Source organism: Bactrocera neohumeralis, chromosome 4 (genome assembly GCF_024586455.1).
Source record: "Bactrocera neohumeralis isolate Rockhampton chromosome 4, APGP_CSIRO_Bneo_wtdbg2-racon-allhic-juicebox.fasta_v2, whole genome shotgun sequence".
Classification (NCBI taxonomy): domain Eukaryota; kingdom Metazoa; phylum Arthropoda; class Insecta; order Diptera; family Tephritidae; genus Bactrocera; species Bactrocera neohumeralis.
Window position 1 is genome coordinate 13,905,013 of NC_065921.1, and position 15,848 is coordinate 13,920,860.

The 15,848-nt window shown below is 34.5% G+C and overlaps 1 protein-coding gene across 1 annotated transcript; it reads left to right on the forward strand.

Annotated features, from left to right (window-relative positions):
• The first annotated feature begins 7,934 nt into the window (after nt 1–7,934).
• On the forward strand, nt 7,935–9,347 carry LOC126756144 (uncharacterized). Its single transcript, XM_050468989.1, has 2 exons — nt 7,935–8,442; nt 8,672–9,347. Exons 1-2 carry the CDS (start codon nt 8,410–8,412, stop codon nt 9,314–9,316), a joined length of 678 nt encoding a protein of 225 aa, XP_050324946.1. The 5' UTR covers nt 7,935–8,409; the 3' UTR covers nt 9,317–9,347.
• The last annotated feature ends 6,501 nt before the right edge of the window (nt 9,348–15,848 follow it).

Sequence of the window (15,848 nt, forward strand, 5' to 3'; positions counted from 1 at the left end):
TTTATTTGTTAATATTTATGCCATTTTGCCACATTTCTATAATTAATTACAATTATCTATTTCTTATGAAATTTTATTCATTGTCACATAACGTTAATATAATGTTACATCAACACTCTTTCCAGCAGCGAAAAGTCATTAGATTATAATTATTTAAAGAAATTTCCGTCAGTTTATTAACCTTTCAACCAAAGGGTTAAACAATTAATTAGCCCATGGCAAAAGCGGCGCTCTAGCTGCCAGGTGACACACATATGCGCTGAGCGAATTAATTTTACGACTAAAGTTCGCACATTGTCCGCTATTATATACATATATACTATTAATATGTATATATCATCATTCAAAGGGGTAAATATGTGCGTTGCCTGCAGAAAAGAAAACGGTCCACCGTTTATTCAAAGGTGTCGCTGAACTTGTCAAGCAACTACTAAATACAAAAGCCGCACGCTTTTAAAATTATTATACTAAGAAATAGCAACAAATTGTTGTTTAAATAAAACAAACATAGCAGATTAGCTGGCGTAACGGTAAGAATATGGACAATGAGCGAATTGGGTCAACAGCATTGATAGCAAGTTTTGCTGGTCGAAAAAAGTGAGAAAGAGATATTATAATAAAATGTTAATAATGACAATGAAAATATGTGATATTAGAAAATTTAGAAATAGTAAAAAAAAAGAAAACAATAATAATATAAAAAAGCTTATATAAATCGTAAAAATTAAATTAAATACGAAAAAAAAAAAATTTTTTTTATTAATTTAGCTTAAAAAAAATTCGAATAGTACTAAAATATTTTCAAATAAAAAAATTAAATTATTAAAAAAAATAATAAATCAATAGGAGATGCATAATATATATAGAAGAGCCATTTCCACGACAGTCGGCTGTAAATAATTAGAACGGACCCGGATTATTATACGGCCAAGGACCGTCAACTTGGCACAATTCCTCGGTATTACTTCAGCAATGTTCTCTGCCGCTACAACAAAAACACATTTAGAAAAAAAATATAATTTAAAATAAAAAATGTATAATAAGTAAAGAAAGATATGTTTTCCCATCAAATTCTTACAGTAATACAGAGGTTATATAAAACAAAAATCTTTAAAAAAAATTGAAAGAAAACTGAAATAAAATTAAACAAAAAAATTAAATATAAAAAAAAAGTAAAAAAAAACTGAAATAAAATTAAACAAAAAATTAAATGAAAAATAAAAAAAGTAAAAAAAAACTGAAGTAAAATTAAACAAAAAAATAAAAATTAAATTAAAAAAAAAAAATTAATTAAAACTATGTAAAAAACGAAAAAAATTATTAATAAATAAAATGAAAAAAATATAATATTACGTCTCCAAACTGGCTTCGAATCATCAATAAAATCTGAGTACTGTGATTTCAATATGCGTGACAACAATGGCCAGCTTGACTGGTCTCTGCCAGTTCATCGTTTCTTACACTGGTTTCGGTTTCACGTAGAAAATATTTCCAAAGTTTGTAGTATATATTTCCTATTTACGTTTGGCCTACTTTTAAGAGCTTTCACCTAGATTTTTTTATATCCGAATTTACATATTTATCAATACACAAAGTTTGTTATACCGAAAATTAATTTTGTTGCAAATTTTATTGATAATTGAATGTTTATTAACACAATTAGCTGTTTTTTCAATAATCAAGTAGTCATATTGCCACATATATATGTACATATTCACAACAATACTTGATATATTTCAAGCGTAAAATTTAATTGTTGCATTAAAGGCTTTTATGGCCTAAAAGTTAATGAACTGCAAGCCATGCTCACCGCTCGTATTTCTCATCACATCACTTTTTTCTTTGCGAATTCTATTCATTTAGAGGTTTATTCGCATGCGCACCATTTGTTTTTAGTATAATTATGACGCCGAACATATGAGAGAATCCACTTACATTGAAACATATGTGCATATAAACATATATATTTGTATGTATGTATATTCATTTCTAGTATTATCTTGTCGGCTTGTGTGCCCAACCGCCGCAGCACCTGCCATTGGCCTCAAGCCATGAATGTGAGTAGCCAAAGCGTGCACATACATACATAGTATATACAGAGGTTTATGGAATTTATAATAACACAATTTGCATTTATTTTGTATGCTAATGAGTTTCAAGATGGAATTTCTAATGTGTCATCGAAGAAAAAAATTCGAGGAGTTTTTCTGCGCCGCACTCAGCGCGATTTTGTTTACATGAATCGTATGTATAGTATGTGTATTTATAGGTAAATTAATATAAGTAATCATAAAAAGTTTCAATTAAGTATATATATATATTAAAATATATATATTTTATAAATAAAACATAAGAAAGTCTGAGTGGAAATATTTCATAAATATGTATATAAGCTTTAGCTGACAATCTCACTATTATTAAATACCAAATTAGTAATGGCATATACTAAAAGCTAATAATATTAACTCGCAATAATTTAATAGGAATTGATGAAAAATAACAATTTAAATTCTTCTATGAAATACAGCTGAAAAACTGTTAGATTATTAAAAAAAAATAAGTTAGTCATGCGCTGAGCAAATTTCTTTTAATATGGGCGAACCAAGTAGAGATATTTTTCAAATAAAAAATACAAAACAAATCGTTCAACTTTATTACTAAAATTCACGTTCTGTAAATAATGTGTTTCGCTCGCTTCGCTCAACTTATGGTCAACATATTCGGCCTATTGAGCGTACTATTCGCAACACTCATCTTGAGACCCACCATTCATTATTGGATAATATTCGACTGAGTAGACCACGTCCAGCACGCAGTGAAGAAAATATATAGCAACCGTAGATAAGAGTGTACACGAAGACCGTGGAGAGTTGATTGGCGTCGTTCGCAGCAACTCGGACTGACTTATAGAACGACTTGGCGCATTTTACGTCCAGATCTTAAATTGAAAGCGTACAAAATATAGCTTGTGCAAGAACTAAGGCGCTCGACATCGCTTCGCTTTATGAACCGAAAAGATTCAAGAACTGTAATTTCATCCAGAAAAAAACTACTGTGTGGCCTGTGGGTCTGAATTGGTTTGAACAAGACGGCACCACTGAAAGAACACTTCGGTGGTGATTTCACGTTTTGAGCCGGTCCATTGGAGACAAAGATCGCGTGATATAATACCGATAGACTTTTATCTGTGAGAATATGTAAAGTCCAAAGTCTGTCCAGACAATGCCGCTTCGAATCAGGCCTTGGAAAAAAAAATCTCGCTCGTAATTTGCCAGTTACCAGTCGAAATGCTCGAATGAGTCATCGAATATTGAACTCAATGGATGGACCATCTGAGACGTAGATATAATCTTCAAAACAAAAGTCTGGGGCCACATCTGGGATGTAGGGCGGATGCGAAAGTGTTGGGATGCCGGTCTTGGTTAGGTGGCTGTTCACAAGAAAGGCGGTGTAAGCCGGGGCAGTGTCGTGGTACAACATGCAATCGGCTGCAATGTCATGTCGGACCCGATTGACCCTTCGTTTGCGTCTCTTGAGAACTTCCATGTAAAACTTGGCGTTGATGCGGAGCATGCTTTTAGTGATAATTTCTCTGCTCCTCTTTCCGAGGGTGGGATGGAGTCGTTGGAGAAGACGTCCATAAAGTTCTTTACGGATGGATCGAAGATCAAGAGCGTCTTTCAAGCAGAAGTGGCGAACATCAAGTTAGCATCAGAAGTACTTCACCTAAGTGCAGCTTTTTTCAGGAAGGTGCGCATTCACTCCGATAGCAAAGCTGCCATACAGGCTTTGAGCTAGCAGACAGTGGAATCAAAGTTAGTCATGCAGTTCTCATGGGCAGTAGTATGAAGACTGGCATATGAGCGCCTGATTGTCATATCTTCTGTAAACCGTCCAAATGGCAATTTGAAAATAAATTTATGGCAGGCTCAAGACGATAAGTCGATATGCGAAGTTTCATACACAAGAGTTCTGGGCAGCACAACTAAAGAGGGTCTCTAGATGTTGCGAATATCAGCCTATATCTAGTCTATCAGCCTAACTTAACCTATCTAAAAATTTTCAGAGAGTCCATGTCTGACTTTGCAGAACAGTATAAGTAATGTCTTTTTGCATTATGCTTGGAAATACATGGGAAGCGCAGCTAACTTATAGACCTATACTCGAAAGCTAATAGTGGCAATGGTAAAAATATTGAATTGAATGTTTTCTTTTCGGAATTGTTCTTTAAGTAATACTTACGGGGCGTACACTCATAGCTCAAGACTTATTGCTTCCAAAGTAAAAAGTTTCAAATAGCAGCAATTAATGCCTAACAAAATACCCAAAAGTAAATAATGAGCTATACCATACATGTCAATTTATATATATGTATATACATGTAAATGTATGTATATATCATGTATGCGCAAATAAGCCCCCACACACAGCAGTTTCCAAAATCATTAACAAATTACAAATATTAATCATAACTACAAGGCAGCCTGCTGCGTCAGTTGCCGGCAACTGGAGATTCGAATCTCAGCGCACTCACGAATACTTATATGAGCGAACATAATTAAGCGGCCAATGAAAAAGTAAAACAACAAGCAATTATTAATTTCTATCTTAAGTATTTCTGAACATATATATTTATAAATAAATTTTTATATGTATTCGAAGTTGTAATTTGCAAATATTTGATTCTTTCCACGATTTCCCGTTTTTGCTGCTGAAGTGGAGAGGTGTGAAGAGAGTGTGGCAGTTTAGATGTTGTCAACCTACACATTTGAGTTTTTATATATACCTGTGCTTACTATATAAATATGTCTAGGTTTATCTCTTCCAGACGAATCTCCCGCCAAGACCACAAAGCGGCTTAAATTGCGGTGGATTTTAGCAGAAAAGCTAGATCATTGATTGCATTACGCTGATGGCCTAAAACTTGGCGCGCATTTCTTTGCTTTTCAATGAAATTGTCACACACGTTCGTTCGAAATTATTAGCGACTTGGCAGACTTTTGAAGCCGGCAGTTGCGTGCTTATGAGCACATTGCTGAGGAGTTTTGAAGAGTTTCGACTGTGCGCATTTGCGGCGTACATTCTTTACCTGTGTGTGTGTGTGGGTGGGTGTGTTTGTAATTATAATTCATTGTAGAATTAAAATATGCAATCCAATTAAAGCTCGCTGAGGTAATCGACGTTTATGTTTATTTACTTTTCTAATCAAAATAAACAAGCGAATAATTGCAAACGAGATTCGGGAGCTTCAAAAAAAAAAAAAAAAAAAAGTTTGGAGTTCAAAGAATTGGCAAATTCAGCTACTTTGCGCTCAAAACTCAATTTTCAGTATTCAAAAGTGTACAAGTGGCAAGCGTGGTTACAATTCGAATACTCGTAATAATCAATTTTAAGTTTACGACCACAATAACGAGTATAACGACAACAACAACAATAACAACAAAAACAAGAACAGCAACAGCAACAAAAAGTGTTACCTACAAAAAACGGCAAATGAAATTTTTTGAAGCGACAAGCATAACGTAGCCGTCACAGACACCGTAGCGAACGTCATCTCCAGCTTCACTTCAGAATTATAATCTCTGTGTGTGTGTGTATTCTGCATTGAATTCGTAAAAGCGGTGTCTACTATTTGCTTTTATTTGTTTTCATCATTCGTTCTGCGTTCTTAATGTAACTGATCGTGCACGGTGGAGCAAATACAAAAAAAAAAATTGTTGTTTGAAAAATTAAAAAGCCACTTGGAAGTTGGAAGGAACACGTTTTTCTTTATTCAAGAGTCATTCTATCTAAAAACTTAATTTAATTTAATTTTTTTGAAATTTAATATACTTCAATAATCATTAATACATTTTGAAAATTTGTGGATTGATTTGAAAATGTAGCTGATCTACGGGAGAATATTCAGAAAATGGTGTCTGGCTCAGTGGATGATTTTTCAGGTTGAAAATATCTTAAAAAAAATAATAAGATTTATGAATAAAGATAATGATCAAAGCACTAGTAAAATTTTGATTTTTGACAACTGGAAGGCTTCCCAAACAAAGTGCTGTTTCGTAAAAAAATTTACACTTCAGAGTGGCTTTAAAAATCGAAAGTAGGAACAAAAATTTTCCTTCTATCATTTCCTGATAAAATTTTGATTTTCGACATTTCGACAGCTTTCAAAACAAGTTCTGTTTCGAAGAAAAAATTTGCAAGTCGTTCAGTCACGCCGGTTTGGAGAAAATTCCGTAACCAACAACAGAGTTTCGAGAAAGACAATATAGATTTCCTTATAACAATAAACTAAATATAATATAATATAACACATATCTAATTTATATCTAATCCATATACTTATGAGGCTACCAGATATATGTACATATAGTATATCTGTTAAGACCATTTCAGTTTTTTTTCACAAATTTTACTGTGATCTAATTGAAAGGTGAATTTTTAATTTTTACTTCGCATATTTTTCGAATTGATAAAATTTATTCTGTTAGTTGGTAGTACTGTTAGTGACATCTAAGCTAAATTTCACGTCTAAAAGTGAATTCTTCGATTTTTACTATATCTGAATTTATTGAACAAAGAAGTGCGATAATGTACCATCTGATACTGCATTGGTTATTCGTGATCATTTCGCCACATTTTCAACGAATATCGTGCCGCAACCACCGCATTCGCCTGATTTATGTACCTTCGTGTAACTTCTGACTATTCACATGACCACTCCGAGGACACCGTTTTGACTCAATTGAGGATATAAGAGCTGAATTGAAGAAGGCTCTGATCTGATCATGACGCAGGATTTTTCCAAGAGCTATGATGACTGGAAAAACAAGTTTGGACGACCTCAATTGAATTCTTCATAGCATCGATAAACACTGATCCTTGATAGAGATTTATGTCCAAAACTGAATTAAGTTCATCGATGCGCTGTTGCCGAGTTAATCTATGCCAAAAGTTGTAAAAAATAATCCAGCGAAAATATTCGCAATTTAAATCCATTTTTTAGCCGAGAAGAATATTTTAAGTTACTGTGAACATATACGTCGTATGCCAAAGTACGTACAACATCACAAATATCAAACTTTAAGAATCGCGTTATTCAACCAAAGAAGTGATCGAAGTGTAGATAAGTTTCGCAACTGTGAATACCATCAAAATCCAAATATCTACGAAAATATAAAAATATATTGTTTGATTGAAAAGTATATCACATCTGGAAGGAAACATGGGAGGCTCTATAAAGTATATATTATATATATGCAAATAATAAGCGTGATGAGCTAAATCGACCTTAGCAAGTGCGTCGGCTTGCACTCGTTCTTTTCTTTTCAAAAATCATTTACCGGTATTCGCCGATTTCGTATCATTATGGGAAAATCAGGCCCTTGCATGGAGTATGTTTTTTTCTATGAGTTGATATATGTATTCACGAAATTTGGCACGGCTCTATAATCTCCGAATATATCATTCAGATCAGGTCACTATAGCATATAGCTGCCATAGAAACCATCCAACTAAAATCAAGATAAAAATCTTTTTCGACCCTTTTCTTCTATAAAAAATGGACCTGTGAAAGATATTATAGGGTTATTATATTTTTGGCTGTATTAATTTTGGTTAACATTTTTACTTTTTTTAATAATTTTTCAACCTCTTGACACACTGTCCCACCGATGGGGTTAAGAATATTTTCGAATGTCTCTGCCAATTCAAATAAACAAAATAAAAATAATATGAAATTAAATAAAGTGAGCAACGCAAAAGATTGTATCGCTGCCCGTGATGATTATTGTTTTTCATTTTGCTAAGCGATTTTTTTCACTTGGGTGCTTTTTGCGTTTCACAACTACAAAGCGAGGGAAACGCAAAAGATTATTCTCGCAAAAAAAAAAAGAATTATAAATATGAATGACAACAACAAAAAGCAAGAAGTCAAAGCTAAGATTCACTAGCAATCGGTGGAGTATTTGTCATCGCCACACAATCGCACAAAGCGAAGCCAATTCTCTGGAAGCTGCGCTGTGTGGCACTTTGCAACCGAGACGCCGGAGACCGGAGACGATAGCTAAGGCGCTGGCGCTGTCGATGGCGACATAAAACTTAACACAAAGCCTTACAAGCCGATCAGTCGACAACATTTCACTTTGGCCGTAGGAAGCAACCGAACCAATCGCACCGGCAGCAATTGCGACAACAGCAACAAACAGCAACGGAAATATCAGCGCTGACAGCAACAAATATCGGAAAAGAAATTTTTATAGCAGACGCAAACGACATTTTTACAGTTCGTGGAAGTTCGCGGCATTAAACACACGCAATTAATTTAAGTGTTTGTGGAAAAAAATCGCAAAATTGCAAGTCGAGCGTTTAATAAGCGTGTTGTGGGTGAAGTTATTCGATAGAAGACGGACAATGAACATGAAACGCTGCCAAAGCGCGCTGCTGGTAAGTGTTAATAGAGAGAGAGAGAGAGAGAGATGATTTGCGAAAAAATCGTGTGTGCTTGAAATCAAATTAGTTGCAAAAGGACCAAAGGTCAAACGCAAATTAAGAAAGTTTTTAAAAAATGTGCTTGAGGAATATTAATAATACTAAAGTAATAATGTTGTGCTAAAAATACCAAATAATAATACAATAAAATACTTATCAACCACCGCAATTGCTCACTTTGCAGCACCTGCCGCTGTTACTCAGCGTTTTGGCGCTAAACTCCGCATTGGCCGCCTCCATTTACACGCTAGACGACACAGCGCCCGTCAAACCAACCGAAGAGCCCGCCAAATTTGTCGTCATCACCGAGGATGTCATACCCGATGTTGCGAATACAACTCAGAAAGTGATACGCGTTAATCCACTCGATTTGCCAGCTCTAACCGAAGATTCCAGCGGCAGCGAGGACTCATCATTGTATAAAATTCAAAGTTTACTGCCAGCAAATCGCAACTACGTGAACTCGAATCGCATGCGTGGCAAGAAGACGCGTCCTAAGGATGTCAAGGCCGCCACCGACAGCAAGTTTGCGGATTCGCCGATCATACGTCAGCTTACCGAACCGAAATTCCGTAAACCGAGTCGCAATCAAAAGAAGAATCTGCATTTTCTCTACAATCAAGAGGCCTTGGATGGCCATAAAGTGAGCAAAACTATGAATGTGCGTGTGGCACCTGGCGCTTACCCCGTTTACTATGTGGTTTCGAAAACGAATGGACGCTTTGGTAAGTATCCAATTAAGGGTTTTCGCACGCCAACCGAATTTCTAAAATATTTGGCCAAAAGCAAAGTGACGCCATTAGAGCAGGCGCAGCGTTTGGAGAGTTGAGTGGAGCGGAAGGTGTGGTAAACGTAGTTAGCATAGCAGAAATATATAATTAAGTCTAAGTAATGTTAGTAGATTTGCAGCGCTGTTAAAATAGATGATGAGTATGGATTGAAGCTTTTCTTTTTTAGGTAAAGCGGGTAATTTTGTTATTTTGGCAGTGCTAAATTATTATTATTTCTTTTTTTCAAAAAATAGACACTACCTAGTATTTAATTTTGTGGTGCAATTTGTATAATTAACTTTAGTTTAGTATTATTTATGATTCTAAAAAATAGTATTTATAAATAGTGGCTTAATGTACTTAAAAATATATATATGTATGTTTACTATGTAATTTTAAAAAGTGCCAGAATAAAAAACCGAATTATATTAAAAGAAAAACAAAAACTTAAATTCGATTTTTTTTAAATACTTAAAACTGATCTCAAAACAGGTTCAAGTTTAAAATTAACAAATATTAAATTTCCAATACACTTCTTAATATATTTTTTTTTATCACAAATAAAGGGTGAAAAATTATTTCCAAACAAAAAAAATTAAAAATCGAAAAGTATTTTAAGGGACTATATTTTTTGTTTCCTAAAAGTTTTTTCTGAACTTTAAGATTATTTCTATAAACTAAGTAATCTTTGAATTAATTCCTAGAATATTTTGATTTTCTAGTCATCAACTAAAAACATTTTATTAAACTTAAACTTGGCTACATTAGCCAGAACAATGCTTAATGGATGTCGGAACATCGGTATAGGTGTAGGGACATCAGGTGTTCAACAACAAGATCTCATCTCATTTCGTATCTTCAAATAGACTTCAAACCGCCTAAGAGAATCCGGAGTATTTGGGTGTGGTATAATGATATCGAGTGATCGGCAGCGGAATCGGTATTGGAGTCGGTTTCTTTAACATCAAATAGGCTTCAGACAGCATAAGAGAATTCGACTATCGGTCCGCGTTATCGTGACATCCATATCAAGACATCCATAGTTGCATCGAAATCGGAATTGGCATTTCAACAAGACCTCACATGGCACTAGTTAAATAGATGTCGGCTTCCAGCTGTGAAATAAATTTCAGATGGTCAACGATATCCCAATATATCGCCAAAGAAATCATCTAAAGAGCATATATCATCATGCCGATCTTGAAGCTACTAATACAGGGTTCAGCTATGTACTACGTATGTAGGTTCAGGGTTTTGTCCGTAATAGGACTGATTTTCTTCCACCTGTAACTGTACTTCGAAGCGTGCGCGCTCCGACTGGATTCGGTAAAGGGCGTTCCTGGCTAATGAACGAGCGGCTGATCAGTTGTCTTCGGGCACCTGGAGAGTCAGGACAAACATTTTCGCGCCACGTGTTTCGGTGAGTGGTGCAAGCCGAAAATGCAGCGTTCGTTAGAGCAGAGGTACGCGATTAAATTCTGTGTAAAAATCGATAAATCTGCGACAGAAACGTTTGATATGATCAAGCAGGCTTACCCAGATGTTGCTTTAGCAAGAAGTGGTGTATTTCGGTGGCATCAAGCCTTTGTGGAGGGCCGGGATGAGGTCGCTGATGAAGACCGTGCTGGGAGACCTGCGAACTCCACAAACACTGACAATGTGACTTGTGTGCGCAAAGTTTTGAACTCTAAACGACTAAGCCAGATGTTAAATTTATCAAAATATGTGGAGCGCTTGAACATGCGCAAGGTGTGCGTGAAGATAGTCCCAAAAGTGCTCACTGACGACCAGTAATTGCGGCGAGCGGAAGTGTGCCAAGAAAATTTGAACATATGTGAAAGTGAATAACATAATCACAGGTGACGAGTCATGGATCTTTGAGTATAATACCGAGGGGAACCAAGCAGCTTGCAACTCGGCTCTCAAGGCTATTCCGAAGAATGCCTTCCGTGACGCCTTCAATGCTTGGAAATCGACTCAGTCCTATTATTTACCGAACAAACGCTTTATATTGTTGAGAATGGACTTTCCTTTTTACATTCTGACAAGAGGTTTCTTTATAAATTAGCTTGAAAAAGTAATTTTTTATTCTTTGACTGCTAAAATTTGGGATTTTTTTGCAATTTTGGGGATTTCACAGTCACGCAAAGTTATCTGCTCTTCAAATGAGTAAGTTCGTTCTTGTAAGTAATCTCTCACTTTTTCAGCTGTGAAGTGTAAGTTAAAAAAAAGTACAAATAAAAATAAAAAAGGCAAAAAAGTACCAACTTTGTATGAGTATTCCTCATATTTTTGCTAGAACTTACTTTGACTTGTATATAATGTATGTGATGGTGTTTAAAATATCGCTTCTGTGTCATATATAATTTTTCTCTGCTTTATTCTTTCCATTTGTTTTTATGTTTACCTAATTAAAAAACTATTATTAAAGATGTTCGCACCTGGCCATTGAATATGCTTACAAAGTTGTTTTTTTTCGAAAGCTAACATTGAGCTGTGACGGTTGAGATTTATTTGAAGAACTTTTTATTTGCAAAGAAAAAATTCTTTAATTGCAATGTATATATTAAATAAAAAGCAAGCAATAGTAGAAAATGTAAAAATAAAATTAAGATTTGTCATTTCGATAATATAATAAGAAATAAATACGCTGAAAATTATTATATTATATTATTATATACATAAAGATTATTAGCTTAGTATTACGTTTTTTTAAAGCTCAAACTGTTTTTCTTTTATTTCGCCATTTCTTCGCCATTCATTAGATTTTCGCCCATTTGCTTCTTAATTCCGTACTTTATTATAGAAAAATTTCAACCTTAACACATTTTTCTACAAAAGTGAATGACTTTTTTGTGCGTAACTAATTTACTAAGAATACAAAGTCAAAAAAGGGGAACAAGTAGCAAAGTGAAACATAGAAAAGCGTCTAAAAATAAATCATTCTTAGCATTTCTCAGCATAAAATAACAGTAGTGATTAATGTCTCACTTGCCGAAAGTTATTTAAGTGTACATATATACTATACATGTACACTCTGTATATATAGTATATATGTATACTACTTCTATACTATATGATCAGACATATGCTTTTTTGTACTACACATACTTGTGATTATTATTTTTTTGCGTGCAACACTCAACTCACCAGACGGAAGTTTATATTCCGCTGATTTACTTAATTGAGACGGTGTCGAATTAGTGAATTAAATAAAGAAATAAGTAAGAATGTGTTTGGGGAGAAAACAATCTTCGGTCGACTGCATCAGCAGCAGTAATGTACAATGTATTTGCTACACGCTCGAAAGCCGATTATGCACACCGCAGACAAGAAAATGGGTTGCCAGCTTCAATTGATGAAAATAATGCAGCATTACTTATCACGTTACTATATTACTGATTACATGATTACTCCTAGAAAAACCGCCCTTTGCAGAAAATTTTGTTTCTCTCGTGATCCGATCTTAATAGTTGTTGAACCTAATGAGTAAATGGTCCGTTACAGTTTTAACAGAGTTAAGAAGAAAGGTGTAGCAACAGAGATATACCTAGAGAACTCGGAAAAAGGAAGTAGTACAGCTTTGAAATTCAGAGTTTTACATGGTAGTATTTATATGCTCTACTGTAATCATACGGTTTATATTCTACAGTTTTAAAAACAATTGCAAATCTATGAATTAAAAACAAAAAACAATAAGAATCGTTAACTTACTTCGGTTGTACTGAAGTTATAATACTCTTTACAAATATAAAGAGAAGGTGAAACGTGATAGCAGATATAAAAGATCTATGAAAAAATGGCACAGCCCGTGCTAATTGAGCTCGACTGTTGTCTTTCGACTGCATTACTATCTACCTATCTTCAAATATACAAGTTTCCAGTTTGGTCGGTAAATTTGAACAGCACCTTATGCTATATTTCTCCAGTTTGAAAATTTTTTTCGGAGATTAAAATATTTTTTTGGAATACGGGGACTTGATTTTGATAGGCGGATCGACAGGCACATAATCGAAGCAGCTCCGTTATATATAAAAATATATAGAAGTCAACGTGGGAGTTTATAGGGTCAAACATCGAGGCGAAATAATAAACTTTGTTCAGTTTCCGGACACTGCTCCAGGAAAAATCAACAATCAAGGAAAATCAACAATTAGCATACCACTTTAGAAGTGGTAAGTAAAAGAGGTTGCTACCGACATAAAAAAACGTTCACAAACTAATTTCGGATGGCCGTAAAGTGAAGTTGTTCCAGACATTCGAGATAGCAGGTATTCTAAAGATATCAATTGCTTGCATATATCATAACATTTACGAATATTTGGGTATGAGCAAGCTTTGCGCTAAGTGGGTACCGTGCGAGCTCACTTTTGACTAAAAGCAACAACGAGTTGATGATTTGGGACAGTGTTTGGAGATGTTCAAGCGTAACAAACCCTCTTTTTTGCGTCGATATGAGACAATGGGTGAAACATGGCTTCAACATTTCACTTCGAAGTCAAACAGGCAGACATACGAGTGAACTGTATACGATGAAGCAGCTACAAAGAGTGGGAAAACGCAAGAGTCGGGTGAAAAGGTTATGGAGCCTATATTTTAGAACGCGAATTGACTACGTTGAAGAAGTCAACAGCGAGTAATGCACATGTAGGCCCATATATGCGTTATTACATCATCTATAAGTTCGAAAACCTTTGTATTAAGAAGTTGGAGTGTCGCTGTAATCAGGGTGTCACTATTATAATAAAAAAATCAAACTTTGCCAAAAAATGTGTTTTGCTATGGCAGGAAGCGGACTTTTTAATTTATATCTTTGGGTTTACTGGGAGTTCTATTACATTTGGAAATCCCATTCGATTCATGTGCTGTTTCGAGAAAAAAACAGTTTTGCGGTGTTTTACGTGGCAACTCTAATCTTTTACTTCTGCTGGTGCATCTTTATCGGAATATTTTAAAATATAATCAGACAAGAAGATTTCATATTTATTGCATGCAAATGCCATAATTATGGAATAGGAAATATAAAAACGTATATTCGCGTGTAAATACGACATACAAACGTATAATTTATTGATTATTATGTAACTATAAATACATCTATGCAAATTGTAATTTCAAGTACAAGGTGAATCAAAGCTTTGCAGCAAAAAACATTATGTGAAAGCAATATATTCTGTGTTTACTAATTACTTAACTGCTATTTACGAGGGTACGTTTTTATGTTCGCAGAATTGAAGATTTGTTTTATTCCAATAAAATTTGAATCATGAACATTGAGTCATGGAACTGAAGTAACCTCAAATTTGCATTACAAGCTCCAATGAGTAAAACAACATTCTCAACACAAGACACAAACGATCAAGCACGTCCATGATTGATGGCCGCTCATAGTCTTCATTGAGTGCCGATTAATAGTAATTACAGCAATAAAAAAGATATTCGCGATACTCGATTGCAATTTGTAGAAATAAATATTTATTGTAATTATAAATAGCTACACACTTTTCCATACACAATTGCTTACTCACTCTCCACATACATATTCAAAACTCTACATAATCGTTCCTCCATCCCGCGTTTGCCGTCGCTCACTCGTAATTACAGTTGACTTTTAATTGTAGCTTAAATTAAGCGAAGAATTTCGGGGCGTGTTTGAGCGCTCAACAAACTTCTAATTAATCAATCAATGTTTTTCGATTGAGAATGCGTAATTTGAAATTTGAATTTAATTACCTATTTGGCTAAGTACAATAAGTACTACTTAAAAGAGCAGTGGAGTTAAAGTATGGTTTCTTTTATCTGTCTCGAGTAGTTTGATTAATGCGCAAGTGGGTGTCTCCAGTGACTATGTGATTTTGCTTAAAAGTACTAAGGCTAGTGTAGCATATATTTGTATGTACAATGCTTTAAATACATAAATATGGGAATGAGTTTGAACATGTCATATAAGAATTTTCTATGATTAATTTTTTCAAAACAGAGATTATTTACTAAAAACTATTCATGTTAATCTATTTATCATAGCTGCATATGTTGTGAGTTGGAATGTTTTTCTTTCCGTCATGTAGGAATTTTTCTGATTTGGTTGGTTTTGATTATTAATACTTCTGCTAGTAAAAGGACCGCAATCATATTCTTAGGACCTAATATACATAAGTGTGTATATGATTTGGTCGTACTTCTATATTCAATTATTTATGAAGAATTTAGTCATAACAATTTTTCATAAGTTTGAATAATAAAACAAAACAATCTACAATAAGTTAACTACTTTTTAATTATCATAAACTCAAAATAAACAACCAAAGCAAAAGCATTACAGAATTAAAAACATATGCTCCTAAACTGCCTTTGATATGTCTTATCGATGGAGTTTCTATGGTATCTTCCGGGTATGTCCTCAGGAAGCATATGGGTAGGTACAGTGGCTGTCTGACGACGCATCTGTCAGACCTCGAAATATCGATACTTTTTTATACAATGCTTAGTATTCGCATAGATGCCTCCAGGCAGCAACTATAACAGCCATAATACAAACAAAGAAGGCTTACTTTAGTTGCTGTGATCTCCGCTTGACAGACACTGCGGTCT